This window comes from Papio anubis, chromosome 4 (genome assembly GCF_008728515.1).
Source record: "Papio anubis isolate 15944 chromosome 4, Panubis1.0, whole genome shotgun sequence".
NCBI lineage: Eukaryota > Metazoa > Chordata > Mammalia > Primates > Cercopithecidae > Papio > Papio anubis.
In genome coordinates this window covers 165,688,263-165,705,251 of record NC_044979.1, presented here as the reverse complement: position 1 = coordinate 165,705,251, position 16,989 = coordinate 165,688,263, and the positions used below count along the sequence as shown (strand labels likewise).

At 38.9% G+C, this 16,989-nt stretch overlaps 1 protein-coding gene and 1 pseudogene across 1 annotated transcript; both read left to right on the top strand.

Moving 5' to 3' along the window:
• The first annotated feature begins 3,176 nt into the window (after positions 1–3,176).
• LOC116274584 lies at positions 3,177–5,153 on the top strand (annotated as a pseudogene).
• A 7,897-nt stretch (positions 5,154–13,050) lies between these two features.
• Positions 13,051–16,242, top strand: LOC116274432 (keratin-associated protein 27-1). The gene has a single exon (XM_031664945.1). It carries the CDS (start codon positions 14,650–14,652, stop codon positions 15,268–15,270), a length of 621 nt encoding a protein of 206 aa, XP_031520805.1. The 5' UTR covers positions 13,051–14,649; the 3' UTR covers positions 15,271–16,242.
• Positions 16,243–16,989: the final 747 nt, after the last annotated feature.

Sequence of the window (16,989 nt, the reverse complement as noted above, 5' to 3'; positions counted from 1 at the left end):
TAGAAAGGCCACATCTCTATTAAAAATTAAAAAAAAAAAAAGCTAGGCCTGGTGGTGCATGCCTGTAGTACCAGTCACTTGGGAGGCTGAGGTGGGAGGATCACTTGAGCTCGGGAACTCCAGGCTGCGGTTAGCCAAGATCACACCACTGGACTCCAGCCTGGGCCATGGGAGTGAGACCCTGTTTCAAAGATAGATAGATAGATAGATAGATAGATAGATAGATAGATAGATAGATAAATAAATAAATGAAACTATTGCATTGCCTTAAGTTACATATATGACAGATTTTAATTTTTGAAAAAATTAGTGATATCTACTTTTAGAAGAGTATTCCAAGTTCCAAAAGTAACCTATGTAAATATTTAATTTTTAAAAATTATAGTTATTTTTATCTTTTAAAAAAATTACGTAGAATTTGAGAAATTATAAAATAGCTGAGATTAATAGTGGCTATAGTAGACTCCTGGACATCCCCTAAATAACACTGATATGCCTACAGGAATAGAGGAAAACTAATTAAAAGACTTTGATACCACAGTGATTCAGGAAAATTGGTATATAGCTGGTTGTGATGGAGAATTTGAGCTAAGAGAAATGCTTGGGTAGTGTGTATGGTTTTTTGCATCAGTAGTATAAAGGAAAGAAGCCATAATTAAAATATTACTGCAATGTAAAATTGTACCCAGACTTCTGGTTAAGCTAACTGATCACCTTTACCAATTATAGTTTATTTGATCCTGCTGCCTTGTGTAATGAGAAGAGAACAAGTGCACATTCACATACAAGGACTATAAAGATTGTTCGGGAAGTGCCCCTACACACTAAAACCTTAATTTCCATCCCCCATTCATCTTCTAAGTGGCAGTCTATCTTAATAGGCCTTGGCTTACTGGTTATGATTAACTTGGGGATATATTCATTTATAAAAGATAGATTTAATATTCATTTCACTTTTAATTAGAGGTAACTTTAAAAGCAGAAACATTATTTTCACATGCATACATTTATCTTGAGTGAAAGTAAAATAAAAGTCAATTATTTGATATAAATAATCAATGAGAACCCATGATGTGCCAGGAATTAGGTCAAAGAAGACTAAGCACCATCACTGACCCCACAAAACTTCTGCGTATTGTGTTCTTCTCACATATGTAATTTCCCTGCAAGCTGAACTACTACTCACCCTGCATGAGCCATTTCAAAATACATCCCTTGCAATTCCTCCACAGTGTGTGTGTGTGTGTGTGCGTGTGTGTGTGTGTGTGTGTGTCAACTAGATTATCAAATACTGAGATCTTTGTTCCTGAAGAGCTAAAGTCTAGTTGAGATGAACACCTGTCTGATAGGAGGAGTTTGATTTTGGCATTGAAGGATGAGAAGTGTCAACCTAAAAAGAAACTCACACATGCTTTTCAGAACAAATGAGTTTTAATTGGAAAGAGCAGAGGAGTACAATCTGGGAACATGCATGCTATGCTGGATGATGGATCATAGGCACATCCAAGGGGTCAGGGCACAGGAGAAGTTGTTAAATACAGAGAGGTCCAGCTAAGCTGCTTTGAGACAAGATTCACTGGTCAAAAGCTCATTGCAGGAATTGACATTTGTTTATTGGTAAAGACAGCTGTTGCTAGGTAGCTGTCCTGGAAGCTATTTATCTGGAATACTGCAATTTGAAGAAGTTCTTGTGATAAGCCTTGTTACAGGCATGTGTGCATGAGGATTTTTTTGTGGTCTCTCTTGACCCCATTTTGTTAGAGTTTGACATAAATGACTCCATTTTGGTATCTCTTTCACAAACGGATTTGGTGTAATGTGAGCAATACATTTGGTAGAAATTTGTTAGCAAAACAATGGACAAAATATTCCCTTGTTGCCAGATAAGCAAATACTACAGGAGATTACAAAAAACAATCATCTATGAAACAGTTTGAAAAGATCAAATTACATAAATAGCTTTTTGCTTTCCAGTTTCTAAAAGATGCTTGAAGGCAGAAGTTGGATATGATAATAAGTGGGGAAAAAAGACATTTCTAATTCCAAGATTTTTCTTTATACCATTGATGTTTTATAGTGGTAAAGATAATTTTAACTACTTAATATAATGGTAAATTTTATGCTGCTTTGTCTTCCTAAAAGGATGAACAGGAGAAGCTGAGCAACGAGTGAAATGAATCACTCTCAAAGGTGTCATATTTCTCACTCCCAACTGAGTTGGCAAAAGGTCGGCACCCTATTAAAATTCAAGTTTCTGCAAATGTATTTTATGGTAGTCAACTCACTAAAGGCATATCAGTTTTTAACAACTAGTCCCAGTGAAAGTCTGTGTTTGCCAAAGAATTTTCTGCCTCACACTAAAAAAGAATCTAATAACTCCATGGTGGATAAAACACGAGTTGCTTAAAGAGGATAAGCTGAGTGAGAGGGCAAATAGAAGATAATTTGTAACAAAACATCTCTATAGTAACTCTGAATACTAAAAAAATAACCAAAATCAATTAAGCTGTCCCCTCAGCTGGCTATATTTGGGGAATTCATAAAAGGGGTAAGAATACTCAAGTAGATATATCAGATGAAATGCAAATATTAACACCTTGAAAGTTTTTTGTTTTTTCACCTGCATACTCAATTGTCCATGTGATTTGGGGAGCAGAAATTACAAGCTTCACAAATTGTCTATATAGCGTGGTTCTGCTGACCTTAAAGACAGATACACCTGGGATGGCATGGGGTCCATGATTTGTTTATTACCTGAATGTTACCTAACTTCTCGAAACCTCCATGGCCTCACTTCTAAATTGTTTATGACCATTTGTATCTCATAAGATGTTGGCAAAGATTAAATCACAGGACACTCTTAAATGTTGTGCATGTAGTTAATGCTTAATAAAGCATATGTAAATAATGGGAGTGGGTGGGTGCTGATGACTGTTAGGAGTACCGGTAAGAATTTGCAGGCTGAAGCTCAGAATACCCACAGTCAAGCTCAATAAAAGGGTGAGGAGGCACTATGTGTATCATGACCACCCCTTTTATTGAGCTTGACTCTTATTTCGGCAGAGAGAGAGACACAGACAGACAAAGAGATGGGGGGCGGGGGGAGGGGAGGGAGAGAGAGAGAGAGAGAGAGAGAGAGAGAGAGAGAGAGAGAGAGAGAGAGAGAGAGAGAAACAGAGAGAGAAGCCAATGGGCTTCTATAAACCGGAATTAATACACTGTTGTTAACGACAAATGATTTTGTTGAGTTATATTTATAACCTAGGTTACTTAGTCATTTGATGGAAACACATTCACAAGAATGGGGGGAGGTGTCCCAGATACTGCATCACACCCAGCAGCTTGAGGGTACAAACATCACTGGGCACAGGCAGGGACATGAGGGCATCTTCTCAGTGCAACTCAGCTGAACTCACATCTCCTGTCAATATGTCCTACAACTACTGCTCTGGAAACTTCTCCTCCAGCTCCTGTGGGGGCTACCTGCGCTACCCAGGCTACTCCTGTGGCTATTCATACCACAGCAACCTGGTCTGCAGCACTGACCTCTGCTCTCCCAGCACCTGCCAGCTGGGTTCCTCTCTGTCTATAAGAGTTTTCAGGAGACCTGCTCGGACACCCCTAGCTGCCACATGTCCTGTGTGGAGTCCAGCCCCTGCCAGACCTCCTGCTACAGCCCCAGAATCTCCTTACTCTGCGGTCCCTGCCAGTCGACTTACTCTGGATCGCTAGGCTTTGGATCCAGCAGCAGCCGCTCCCTGGGCTATGGATCGAGGAGCTGCTACTCAGTGGGCTGTGGATCCAGTGACTTCAGATCCCCGGGTTATAGAGGCTATGGCTTCCCTTCCCTGGGCTACAGATCTGGATTCTGCCACCCAACATATGTTCTCTCTAGGACGTTCCAATCTTCTGATTACAGACCAACTTGTGGATTTGGCTTCTACCGATCAACTTGCTAAGGGCTCCAAATCTCCATGTTACAATTGTTTCTCTCAAAGTCCATCTCAGCTATTATCTAGATAGAATCTATATTCTACTAACCAGAAGAGATAATTTTTTAAAACCTATTAATATTAAAATAACTTTTCTCATAGAATACTCATCTCTTTTTCTTCTGTTTTCTTGTATTTTCCCCTTCCTTTTCTAGTTAAAAATGCATCAAGAGTTGATTTCTTTTTCTTCAAATAAACTCATTTAATCTGGTATCAGATCACAAATCTTGTTGTTAGTTTTCTTTATAAGATGTCTGTTGGGAATTTGAAATCCCCACTTTTTGTCTAAAAATAAAATATTCACTTTGAAGGAAAGGAGTAGGTTCCCTAATAGGCAGAGTTTTCTAACAACAGAGAGCTAGTTCCTGGGAATTTCTGCTAAGTAGACTCAGAGATTGGACAGGAGATTATCTCTGCTTTTCTATTCGTGGCCATTTAAGCCTAATCAGGACACTTCACTTTGGTTAAACTACTAATGGGTCTAGTCTAGGAAGGAAAGATCCAGAGACAGCAGTGCTGTTTTAGCAAGTAAAAGCCTGGCTGTTTTTATGAGAAAATTATCAAAATCCTACCTGTGTAATCTTCCTTCCTAGACATATATAAGCCATAATAAAATTCTGAGGTCAGGATTTTAACTGACTTCAGTAGCTAGTGTCATGTGAAACAAACGGTTTAGGTATGGATGAAATTAAACATGTATGCATTTCACTATAATAATAAGAATATAATATCTAAGAGTTTTTTTTTTCTTTTTAATGTTGGTGCTTCATTCCCTCCTCCTTTTATTTGGTCACTATAAAGCCATCTGATGTTATAGTAGAAGTCACTTGAAAACTGTTGAGACCTGGCAGTACCATGCATAGGTGACACGGACTGAGAAGTAAGACTTTACCTGTTGATATCCTGGGCTTGTATCTGGATGTAAAACCAGATAGTCCATTATATTCTTACATTAAGTGAAACACAATCATCTACATTTTCAAATATCTGAGTGGATGTGGGTAGCTCATCGTTCGCTGCTCTAACAGCTGTTTTCCTTCTCGCTTTTCCTTTTATGGAAATTGAATTTTGTTTGTGCCTCCCTCCTCGTCCACATATAGTCCTGCAAATGAATGTGGTTATGCCTTAGGCTTTAGGATTGAATTTGGCTACTCTAGAGCACCCCAGTACCTACTGAAAGTGATTGGTTCAGGAATGAGCATGTGATCTGATGTAAGCCAATGAGAAACAAGGAGCCATGCGGAACAATGCTTCTGGTAAAGTTCTTTCTCTGGGGTTTCTTAAAGGGACTCTCTCTACCTCCGGAATTTGTTGTATGTGGAATGCTGCATCCGTTTTGCATATGGCCTGATTTTTTTTTTTTTTTTTTTTTTTTTTTTTTCTTGAGACAGGGTCTCCCTCTGTTGCCCAGGCTGGAGTGCAGCGGCACAATCTCAGCTCACTATAACCTCTGCCTCCTGGGTCCAAGTGATTCTCTCCTGCCTCAGCCTCCTGAGTAGCTGGGATTACAGGTGCATGCCACCATGCCCGGCTAGTTTTTGTATTTTTTGTGGAGATGGGGTTTTGCCATGTTGGCCAGGCTGTTGACGAACTCCTGACCTCAAGTGATGTGCCTGCCTCAGCCTCCCAAAGTGCTGAGATTACAGGCGTGAGCCACCATGCCCGACCTAACCTGAAAATTAAGTCATCAAATGAAAGAGGACAGAACCAAGAGAAATTCAGGAGAACACAGCCTGGACCATCTCACTTCTGGACACTGGTTTATGTAAGCCAGTAAAATTTCTTATTGGTTAAGCCATTTTGAATTACAATTTCTGTTACTTGTAGCTAACATGTTTTTAAATGAGACACTCATTTAAAATCTTCAACAATCCTCCTTCCCAATGAAGTCCCCTTAATATAATTGTAAAGGCCATTTGCAACCCATCTCTGCCTTCCTTCCAGCCCCTTTCTCACCACTCCTTTACCTACCTACACTTCACCAACGTACACTCCATCAATGCTACCCACTCCCATTTCCATGAACACATGGTGTAGGACTGAGATCATATACAGCCTAGGATCTATTACAGGAATGTATCTCTCCTCCCTTCAAAGTTCACAGAAATATCTTTTTTCTCACCTTGTTTGTTTGGTTGGTTGCTTGCTTTTTTTTTTTTTTTTTTTAGAGACAGGGTCTCACTATGTTGTCCAGGCTGGAGTGCAGTGGCTATTCACAGGCATGATCCTACTACAGATCAGCAGTGAGTTTTCCCTTCTCCATTTCCAGTCTGGGCTAGTTTACCCCTCCTTAGGCAATGTAGGGGTCCCCTGCTCCCAAGAGGTCATCATATTGATGCAGATTTACTGTGGACATCCAATCAGCAGAGCACACTACAATCCAGAACTCCTGGGCTCAAGCAATCCTCCCTCTTCAGCCTCCTGAGTAGCTGAGACTACAAGCACATGCCACCATGCCAGGATTACCCCTTTTAAATAAACTCTATAGTCAGTAAAGTTGATTATTTCCTAAACAATATTAGCATTATATATATATATATGTGTGTGTGTGTGTGTGTGTGTACCAATTTTTAATATTTAAAAGTATTATTTTTATTCAGTACTATTTTTTACTTGTTTGTTTACCCTCATTGTACCCTCCATGAACAAAACAGAATCTTGTCTAACAGAATCTTGCCAGCAGTTAATACAGACACACCTCAGAGATATTGCAGGTTCCAGACCACTGCAAAGACTTAAAAGTCAAAATTATTTCTTGATCTGTGGGCTGCAGAATAGCTGTTCTGTTAGCAGGCATGAAAACAACATTAATCTTCTTGTACATTTCTATCAAAGCTCTTGGGTGACTAGGTGCATAGTCAATGAGCAGTAATATTTTGAAATGAATCTTCCCTTAGCAGTAGGTCTCAACCATGGGCTTCAAATATTCAGTAAACCATGCTATAAACAGATGTGCTGTCATCCAGGCTTTGTTGTTCCATTGACAGAGCACAGGTGGGTTAGATTTAGCATAATACTTAAGGGCCTTGTGATTTTCAGAACTGTAAATGAGCATTGGCTTGCACTTGTCACCAGCTGCATTAGCCCCTAAAAAAGAGTCAGCCTGTCCTTTGAAACTTTGGAGCCAGGCATTGACTTCTCTCTAGCTATGAACGTCCTAGATGATGTTATCTTCTAATAGAATGCTATTTCATCTAAATTGAAAATCTGCTGTTTTGTGTAGCCACCTTCTTCAATGATCTTGGCTAGATCTTCTGGATAACTTGCAGCAGTTTCTCCATCAGCACTTACTGATTTACCTTGCACTTTTATGTTATAGAGATGATTTCCTTCCTTAAACCTCATGAATCAGCCTCTGCTAGCTTCTGACTTTTCTTCTAAAGCTTCCTTACCTCTCTCAGTATTCATTGAATTGAATAGAGTTAGCACCTCACCCTGGATTAGGTTTTGGCTTAAGGTAATGTGGCTGGTTTGATCTTCTATCTAGACCGCTGAAATTTTTCCATATCAGCAAGGAGCTTGTTTTGCTTTCTTATCATCTGTGTGTTCACATAGAGTATCATTCTTCTCATTAGTATAGGTTAGCACTTTTAATTTCCTTTAAGGACTTTTCCTTTGCATTCACAAGTTAGCTATTTGGTGCAAGAGGCCTAGCTATGGCTCCACCCTCCAGGCCTGTGCCCACGGACCTAGGTGAGGACAGACATTTCTGATTTTTGTGTCCAAATGTTGCATTACCCAAGACCACCTGGCCTGCCACGCCCCCCATCCTGTGCCTATAAAAAACCCGAAACCCTAGTGGGCATGCACACAAGCAGCTGGACATCAAGAGGAACACACCAGCAGAAGAAGACACAAGTGGCTGGACGTCAAGAGGAATGCACTGGTGGAAGAGCACACTGACAGACCCTGGCAGACCCACAGACCATCAACTGGTGGAATGATGCGAAGTTTGGCTGGGGCAGTTAGAGGAGAGCCTGACCACTGAGCAGGCCCAATTCCAGGGTACAACCACCTTCCCCCTCCATCTCCCTTCTGGCTCCCCGATATGCTGAGAGCCACTTCTATTCAATAAAACTTGCACTCAACTCATTCTCCAAGCCCACATGTGCTCTGATTCTTCTGGTATACCAAGGCAACAAACTCTGGGATACAGAAAGCCCCCTGTCTTTGTGATAAGGCAGAGGGTGTAATTGAGCTGACTAACACAAGCTGCCTATGGACAGCTAAACTGAAAGAACACCGTAACACAGCCCATGGGGGCTACAGCTGTAAACATTCACTCCTAGACACTGCTGTAGGGTTGGAGCCCCACAACTTGTCCATCTGCCTGTTCCCCCAGAGGTTTGAGCAGGGGATCACCAAAGAAGCGAGCCACAACCCCATTGCATGCCTTGCAAGGGAGAACAAAAGAACTTTTCCCATTTCATTATATGGATGTGGTTTGTGGCACCCCAAAACAATTACAAGAATAACATTAAACATCACTGATCACAGATCACCATAACAGATAAAATAATAATGAAAAAGTCTGAAATACTGCAAGAGTTACCAAAATGTGGCACAGAGACCTGAAGTGAGCACACACTATTGGAAAAATGATGCCAATAGCTTTGCTTAACTCAGTGTTGCCACAAATCTTTAATTTGTAAAACATGCAGTATCTGCAAAGTGCAATAAAGAAAAGCACAATAAAATGTGGTATGCCTGTACTCAATAAAAGATAAATAAATATTGAATAAATAAATGGAATTGAGCTAGGTGACAGTCCCCAGGATATGTCAATGACACATCAAACACGCATTCATTTTTGCTAGTGGAACTCTTTTTAGATAAGCTAGTTGTCACCAATCCTCTGATCATCGTCATCACAATGGATTTAGCACAATCTCAATGTCTTAATGACACATTGTCACAACTCCAGTGCCTACAGAAGTGAGACAGCTCAAAAACAAATTCACATTTCTGGATCACACACAAACAGAAAAATAGCTTCACTCAAAGATAACCTCAGAGGAAGGCAAGAACAACTATATCTGGGAAAAGAAGCAAAAACAAGGGTATAATTACTACAATAAACTATAATGCTTTCACATCCAAGATACAATGGAACAAAGGGTCGGAAAATGTGGACTGTAATACTCAGATAGTCAAAACACTATGGTTCATTCTTTTCTCCAATTACTTATTGTTAAGAGCTGCATAGACACTGTGTAATCCTCCAACTTTTATGTTTTACTTCTTTTGTTTTTTGTTTGGCTATTTGAATTAACGTGTCATATAACTGAATTGTAAGTGACCAAGAACTAGCCAAAGAAGCAAAATTATTTAGAGATAGTCTCAGAGAACAAATGATGTCACATATGCTTTACTTTATCATATTATAAAATATCTATTTCTCATTAGAAACAGAAAGCTGGCAAAATACCATTTCTATATTCTGCATAAGAATTTGAAGTATTCTATAACTTAAAATTTTTTTCTATATGCATTACAGTGTCTGAGAAGGGTTATGTGGTACTTGATTTATTTCATAGAATGTTATATTTAAGAAAAGTTATTCATTTTCCTCAGTAAAAGCCTCTTTTGTGGTAGACTAACATGCACTTGACTGCAGAAATATACTTTTAATTTATTCTCAAGAGTTGCTCTCAAATACTATAAGATTAATAATATAAGATGAATTAATATAAGATTAATACTATAAGATTAAATACTATAAGATTACTAATTTTACAGTTGTGGATCCTGACTAGCATCTGTGGGAACTAATAATGTACTGACTTCAGTCTTTGGTCTGTCCTGTTAAAATTTTATATGTAATCTTAATAAAAATCAGATGGTCTTAAATGCAAGTGAAGATTTCATTCAACAAACAGATTTGACAAGATGTCATGTAATGTTAATTCTATGTTATTAAGATTCTGACCGAAAATTGTAGGATGTGACAGCTGGAAGGGACCTTAGAGAGCTTCTCATCTAAACTCATTATCTTAAAAGATATCCAGAGAGGCAGAGTGACTTGTCCAAATTTATGCAGTGAATTGATGGAGGCAAGGCTGAAAGCCAGATCTCTTCACGCTTTTTCTAGTATTCCTCCATTGCTATGCAATTGTTCTTTATGAAACTTCTTGAATGGAGATGAGGAATGGATTAGAATTAACTTAGGGCATTGGTGAATGGAGAAGAGGAATGGATTAAAATTAACTTAGGGCATTTGGTATGAGTTTGGTTGATGAGATAAAACGAAGACAAGGATGAGGTAAATAAATTATGGTACCATTGGGATGAAGAGAGTGACTAGGCCCAAGCATGGTGGCTCATGCCTGTAATCCCAACACTTCGGGAGGGTGAGGCAGGAGGATCACTTGAGTCCAGGGATTCAAAACCAGCCTGGGCAGCATAGTGAAACCCCTGTATCTACAAAATAATTTAAAATAGTGAAGTGTGGTGGTGTGAGCCTGTAGTCCTAGCTATTCAGAAAACCAAGGTAGGAGGATTGCTTGAGTCCAGGAGTTCGAGGTTACAAACTGTGATCACACTGCTGCACTCCAACCTGGGCTACAGAGGAAGACCCTGCCTCTGAAAAAAAAAAAAAAGAATGGTTATTTTATTTTTTATTTCACATTAATGTTTCTAAACAAATGATTAAGAAGTTTAGCATAGCCATATGATCAAATATAAAGGACATATAAATTATTCAATGTTACAACTACCAAATGCTGAGCTCTTGGGAGATGAAGACAAGTTCCATCCTTAATGGGAATAAGTATAATCCAACCTTTAAAGGAATGGAATGTGAAAATTAACACATAATTATAAATCAACAACATAATCATAAACATAAAAAACTGTGCTTGTTTTCGCTTATAATTTTATATCAATCCTAGATTGACGTTATCATGAGAAGTGTCTTAGTCTGCATGAAGATTCCTAACCTAATCAGTAATAATAGCTGTTGTTATTTATCATTCAATATGTGGCAGGTAATCTGGTACCATATACAACATCACGTTTATTTTAATTTTTAAAATGAAAAAGGCATGACATAGAAAACTTACTGTAAATATTGGCTTAGAATCCTGGCATTCTCACTCTAGAATTCTTATATTTAATTGCATCCTCATACCAAATGTTGATATTCCACCCTCTGGTGGTGAGGAGGTGCCACTGCAGCTGCAATCATTCCAGGAGAATGATTTCAAGTCCAGGAGAGACCAGGAAATTGTTCAACCCTTAGTAGCAAGAGTATCCAGTTATTATATGCAATTAGGTAACCAGTTCTATCTATTTCTCAAGAATACCAGCAGATAAACTACATAATCATACATTTTCAAATGCTTACAAAGCTAATACTTAGCTTTAAGTAGGCTGCATGTAAACAATTCTTACGTCATCCCATAGTAATAAACCAGGTAACTCCCTCTATAAATCCAGCAACAACCAAAATCTGTGTTTACTCATTGAATCAAAATTATATACTGAAAGACTTATTAATTTGGCACTCACTTAAATAAAATGTGTGAATGCCTCATTCCAAAGAGAAAATAACTCATGGAGTGACCTTATTCACAAATGACAGACTTAACATCACCATATGAAATTTGAAGGGACTGCCCAAGTACTCACTAACTGACTGCATATTGTGAAATTAATAAGAAGGCTGCTGGCTGGAGACAGTTCTGTAAATTCCATCCTATAGGATGTCCTGCCTATGCCTACACAATTTGGCAAGAGGACTCTGTGTTGGCATTGAAAACATTGAAAACTGCTTCCCATTTTCATGGTAATGAAATGGCTGGGCCACCTACACGGCTGGGCACAGTGGCTCATGCCTGTAATCCCAGAACATTTGGAGGCCAAGGCAGGTGGATCACCTGAGGTCAGGAGTTCAAGATGAGCCTGGCCAGCATGGTGAAACCCCGTCTCTACTAAAAATACAAAAATTAGCCAGGCATGGTGGCGCACACCTGTAATCCCAGCTATTTGGGAGGCTGAGGCAGGAGAATGGCTTGAACCCGGAAGGTGGAGTTTGCAGTGAGCCAAGATCAACGCCACTGTACTCCAGCCTGGATGACAGAGCAAGACTCTGTCTCAAACAATAATAAATAAATAAATAACCTACAAATAAACATGATTTTGAAATAATTAAATAAGTTTGTGCCGTGCTAATAAGTAGCTTTCTTAATGATTTTGTTCTTATTAAACAAAGGGGTAGCCAAAAGATAGACATAGTTTTTAATTTTTTTTCCTTTGAGTTCAATACTCTTGCCAATTCTTAGAAATCTTGGATATGCCAAAATTTCAAAACTATATTTCTTCAGACATTTAGTTATAATTTGAATCAATTTTTATTTAGCACCTTCTATTTATGAATTTTTGAAGATAGATACATTTATGGAGATCTCGTGATATGGCAACAAGACACCAGGCACAGTGTTGTGGGTATGGAAGTGAGGAAGATACACATGCTTCTCCTCTTCATGGAATTCACAATTAGTGGCAAAGGTACAAAAGAGAAATAAATAAAATCATCATAAGTTAAGATGAGTTTTAAAAAGGAAAAAAATATTAGACCCTGATAATGGAATTTTTTCATATAGGATGATAGAGAGACATTCAAAGAAGTAACTCTTAAGACACAAAAGATGAGAACTATAGACAGAATGGGAGAAAGCAATGGAGGGGTGAAACAGACAGGCAGCTGCGTGTGCAAAGTACAGAGGCAAGGAAAGGTTTAGTGTGCCAAGGAGCTACATAAGGCCTGTGAGGATGAAGCATGTTGGGCAGAGCCACATGACAAGAGTTACTCTTAGAAAAATAGGGTCGGGTGTGGTGGCTCACGCCTGTAATCCCAGCACTTTGGGAGGCCAAGATGGGAAGATCACCTGAGGTCAGGAGTTTGAGACCAGCCTGGCCAACATGTTGAAACCCTGTCTCTATTAAAAATACAAAAATTAGCTGGGCGTGGTGGTTGGCGCCTCTAATCGCAGCTACTTGGGAGACTGAGGCAGGAGAATTGCTTGAACCAGGGAGGCAGAGGTTGCAGTGACCCAAGACCATGCCATTGCACTACAGTCTAGGCAACAAGAGCAAAACTCCGTCAAAAAATAAAAAATAAAAGAAGAAGAAGAAGAAAGAAAAATAGGCTAATGGCTACGTCTTATAAGATGTTGTAGGGAAGGCTAAAGGAAAAAGATCTTATTCTAAGGACAATGAGAATCCATTTGGTATCTTTAAGCAAGAAAGTCACAAGCTATAATGAAGCCTCCGTGCAATAATGAAGCCTCTGTGCAATAATAAATACAAATATGTGTAAGAATTAAATGGGTGGCTCTAGGGTTCATGTGGAGGGCACAGTGAGGTATTTAAACATACAAGTGTGGTTATTCAAAATTATGAATGACTTGCATGTGTTACAAAGGTATTGTATACAAGATGAGTATGCAGCCTATAAAGCTGAAAGTATTCAGATGTGCCCCTTTATATTTATAATATCCTCAGTCTTTCACATATCAAGGAAGTGTTTGCATAAGAATTACTGAGAATTGCTGAATGTTCTTGGGCTTCTTCAGACCTTGGAAAGGGAGTCTAGATAGTGCACTAAGACTATACTTCTATTTTATTGTCATTAGCTGAGCCAAGTATATTATAGAATATGTTACAGAAATTGTGCTGGTCCGTTCTGTGCCATGAGTATGAAACTATGCTAAGAACGATGTCCTAATGCAATAAACAAAGGAGCTGCTCATCTGTCTGCAGTCAATAAAAAAAACACAGAATAGAGAAAGATGAAAAACACATCTGAAGAAGGTTTGTTATAAAGGTAAGTAATCAACCTTTGAGAAGCACAAACACAAGTAAACAAACCACTTTGTCAAGTATAGAAAAAAGGAATTAAATCTATTAGTAATTCAGAAAAGGAAGTAATAACTCCTAAATGGGAAGATGGGGAAAGACTTCAGGAAAAGGAAGCACTTAAACTTGGCTTTCAAGGAGATGAGGGAAATGAAATGTTAGGCAAAAGACAGGTGTTCCTTGGGCAATGGCCACGTTCAGTACTTCGCATGAACAGTGAGAAGGAATCTGATCACAAAGTCCTCTCACATCCTGGTCCACTGGAGAGAACAGTATCTGAGTGGAATGAGATGGGGCTCAACTGGATCCAATTCTAACTTTAAATGTCTTGAACATCAAATTACTACATTCTGTTACATGGGCAGCTCTCAAAACCAGTGCTAAATGTTAATCAGTATTCAATTGGCCACTGCTTTATGCATTTCTTGTTGTCCACTTACCAATGTGCAGAGTCATGGTGGCAAAAAAAAAAAAAAAATGTTAGCTTGGGTGAACAGGTTTAGACTCTTATTTGACCAACCCCACCTTGAATGAGTCATCTTTAGAGCTAACATAAAAGCCATTTTGAAGATTCAGAATGGACTTACATCTTTGTTAATAAGACATCATCTTCATATATAACCAAAGTGCTAATGAGATGTTATCCTTCAAATTAGTTTAAGCAAGGAGTTGCAAAGAAGTCTTGAGAAGAAGCCAACACCCAGGTTTCTGAGTATATAATCGCTCCAGCAAAGAATTTAATTTTCAAACTCAGCATGTTGAGTCCTTATGACCATCTTTAATTAAGGATTTTAGCAATATGCCTCATAGCCACTGCCATTCACTCAGGAGCTTCCACAGTGCCCCACCACTCTCTGCCATCACACATGGCACTAATCCTATAAGCTTTGAAGATGGATTGTGTTTGCCCAGCAGCTTCCATAGCAGAACCTGGCTCCTGGACAACTTTCAAGAAACCTGCAATGAAACCACCAGCTGCCAAATGACCATTTGTGAACAGGACTTATTCACAGACAATAGGTGTGTGCAAAGTACCTGCCTCCCCGGAGTTGTCCAAACAACTTACTCCAATTCCAGGCCCTGCGAAAGGACAGCGTGCCAATCAGAAAGTTCTTCAGCAGGGCTGGCTTGTGTTTCTCAGCCTTGCCAATCAGAAAGCACTCAGCAGATGGGTTTCATAGACCAGAGCTGCCATCCTGCAAGCCTCAAGGGAAACAATTGCCCACCCAAGACTTCTGAGTCTAAAAATTGCCAAACTCTGGAATGTGCCTCTAGCCAATGTCAGTCTGAGAACCCTGAATCCAGTTCCTGTAGACCTCTGGTCAATGTAACACCTGAGCCACAACTCCTGGAATCTTCTTCCAGCACTTATGAACCAACTTGCTGTGTTACTGGTGGTTTTCAATTGCCTAGTAAGTGAAGATCTGTAGGGGAGATAGCATATATTCTCATTTGGATAAATTTATTTTTGAGATACTTAAATATTTTGTATTTCTTTAAATACAAAATGTTGTATGTGTGTTTGTTAGTAAATGAACATGTCTTATTTTACTACTGTCTCCAAAGATAAGATTTTTTTTCTTGCTGTTCTTTTGGGTATGCCTAGTGGTAATCTGGGGTTGGAAAGCATGCTAACTATTTTAGAGCAGTAGGATATGATTTGTTATTAAGCAATAAGATTTGTAGCCAGGAAATAACATGAATACTTAAAGGTAACTTCACACTTTGACTGTGAGTTGCTTTCTTTGGAAATACTTAGCATTGGATCTGGCTTATTAAGTAATGTGCTACTAGTCTCAGAAATTCATAAAATATTAGAATTAAAACAAACGCAAAAGCCTACCTAGTCCTATGAAGTATGATAGGTTCAACTCTATCAGAGGTTGACCAAGTAGTTAATAACATCAGAACCACAACTAAAATCCAGATGTATTCACTGGCCATCTGTTATTTTAGCCATTGAATCATGACATTCTTAAATTAACTATAGGATTAAGTCTATTGCTTGAATAGTGCAAGGTAATTTTGAATTTCACCTCCATGGACTTTATAACGACATAGCAACTAGAAAGCTTTATATAGAATGAACTGAAGTTTAGCATCTTCATTTTGTTCCCGCTGGGTTTTTTTTTCCCCCCCTGATTTCATTATTTCTTAAGTATTTTTTGAGTTTGGAAAATATTCTTTGTGTTAAATAAATTTGCTTTGTTTGGAAGCAAAATTTGGACTTGTCACACCATTATTTTTATTCAATCCTTTTGTGGGTGTTATGTTACAGGGTTTTTGTTTCTTTGTTTGTTACCTAATGAAAAGAGTATAAATATTTAGGAGAAAAGAGAACATATCCTCTTGTTATAATTTTTATAGTGTGAACCAGAAAGGGGTAACTCATGGCGGTGGTCAACAGAAGATGGAAAATATACTCGTATGAATATCATAAGACCATAGTCAGATGTGTGAAATTGATTACTTTTAGTTAGGTAGCTTAGCTATTCTGAAACTTTTGGTGTGCTCTTAAATTGATCTTTTTTTTTTTTTTTTTTTTTTTTTTGAGATGGGGGGTCGTTCTTTTTCTCAGGCTGGAGTGCAGTGGCATGATCTCGGCTCACTGCAAGCTCCGCTTCCCGGGTTCACACCATTCTCCTGCCTCAGCCTCCCGAGTAGCTGGGACTACAGGCGCTCGCCACCACGCCCAGCTAATTTTTTGTATTTTTAGTAGAAATGGGTTTCACCATGTTAGCCAGGATGGTCTCGATCTCCTGACCTCGAGATCTGTCCTCCTCAGCCTCCCAAAGTGCTGGGATTACAGGCATAAGCCACCGCGCCCAGCCTTGGATCTTTCATTTTTTCAGGGCAAAGTAAGGTAGCGGTTGAGAGCATGAACTCTGAAGATGGATTTCCTTGAGTTGGAATCTTAGCTTTGCTTAGCGACAACTTTTTTAATTCCAACTGTGTGACTATGTGCAAGTTATTTAACCACCTCAGTTTCTTCAACTTCAAAAGTGAAGGATAATGATAGAGCTACTGTGAGCCTTAATAAGTTAATAAATTGAAAGTGTAAGGCTTAAAAAATTACCATGTATTTAGCAGATTTAGCAACTCAGCTACCTCAGAGACTCAATATGGAGGAGGTAGTGGG

Coding starts and splice junctions, on each gene's coding strand:
- LOC116274432 (XM_031664945.1), top strand. CDS start 14,650: ATGCCTCATAGCCACTGCCATTCACTCAGGAGCTTCCACAGTGCCCCA.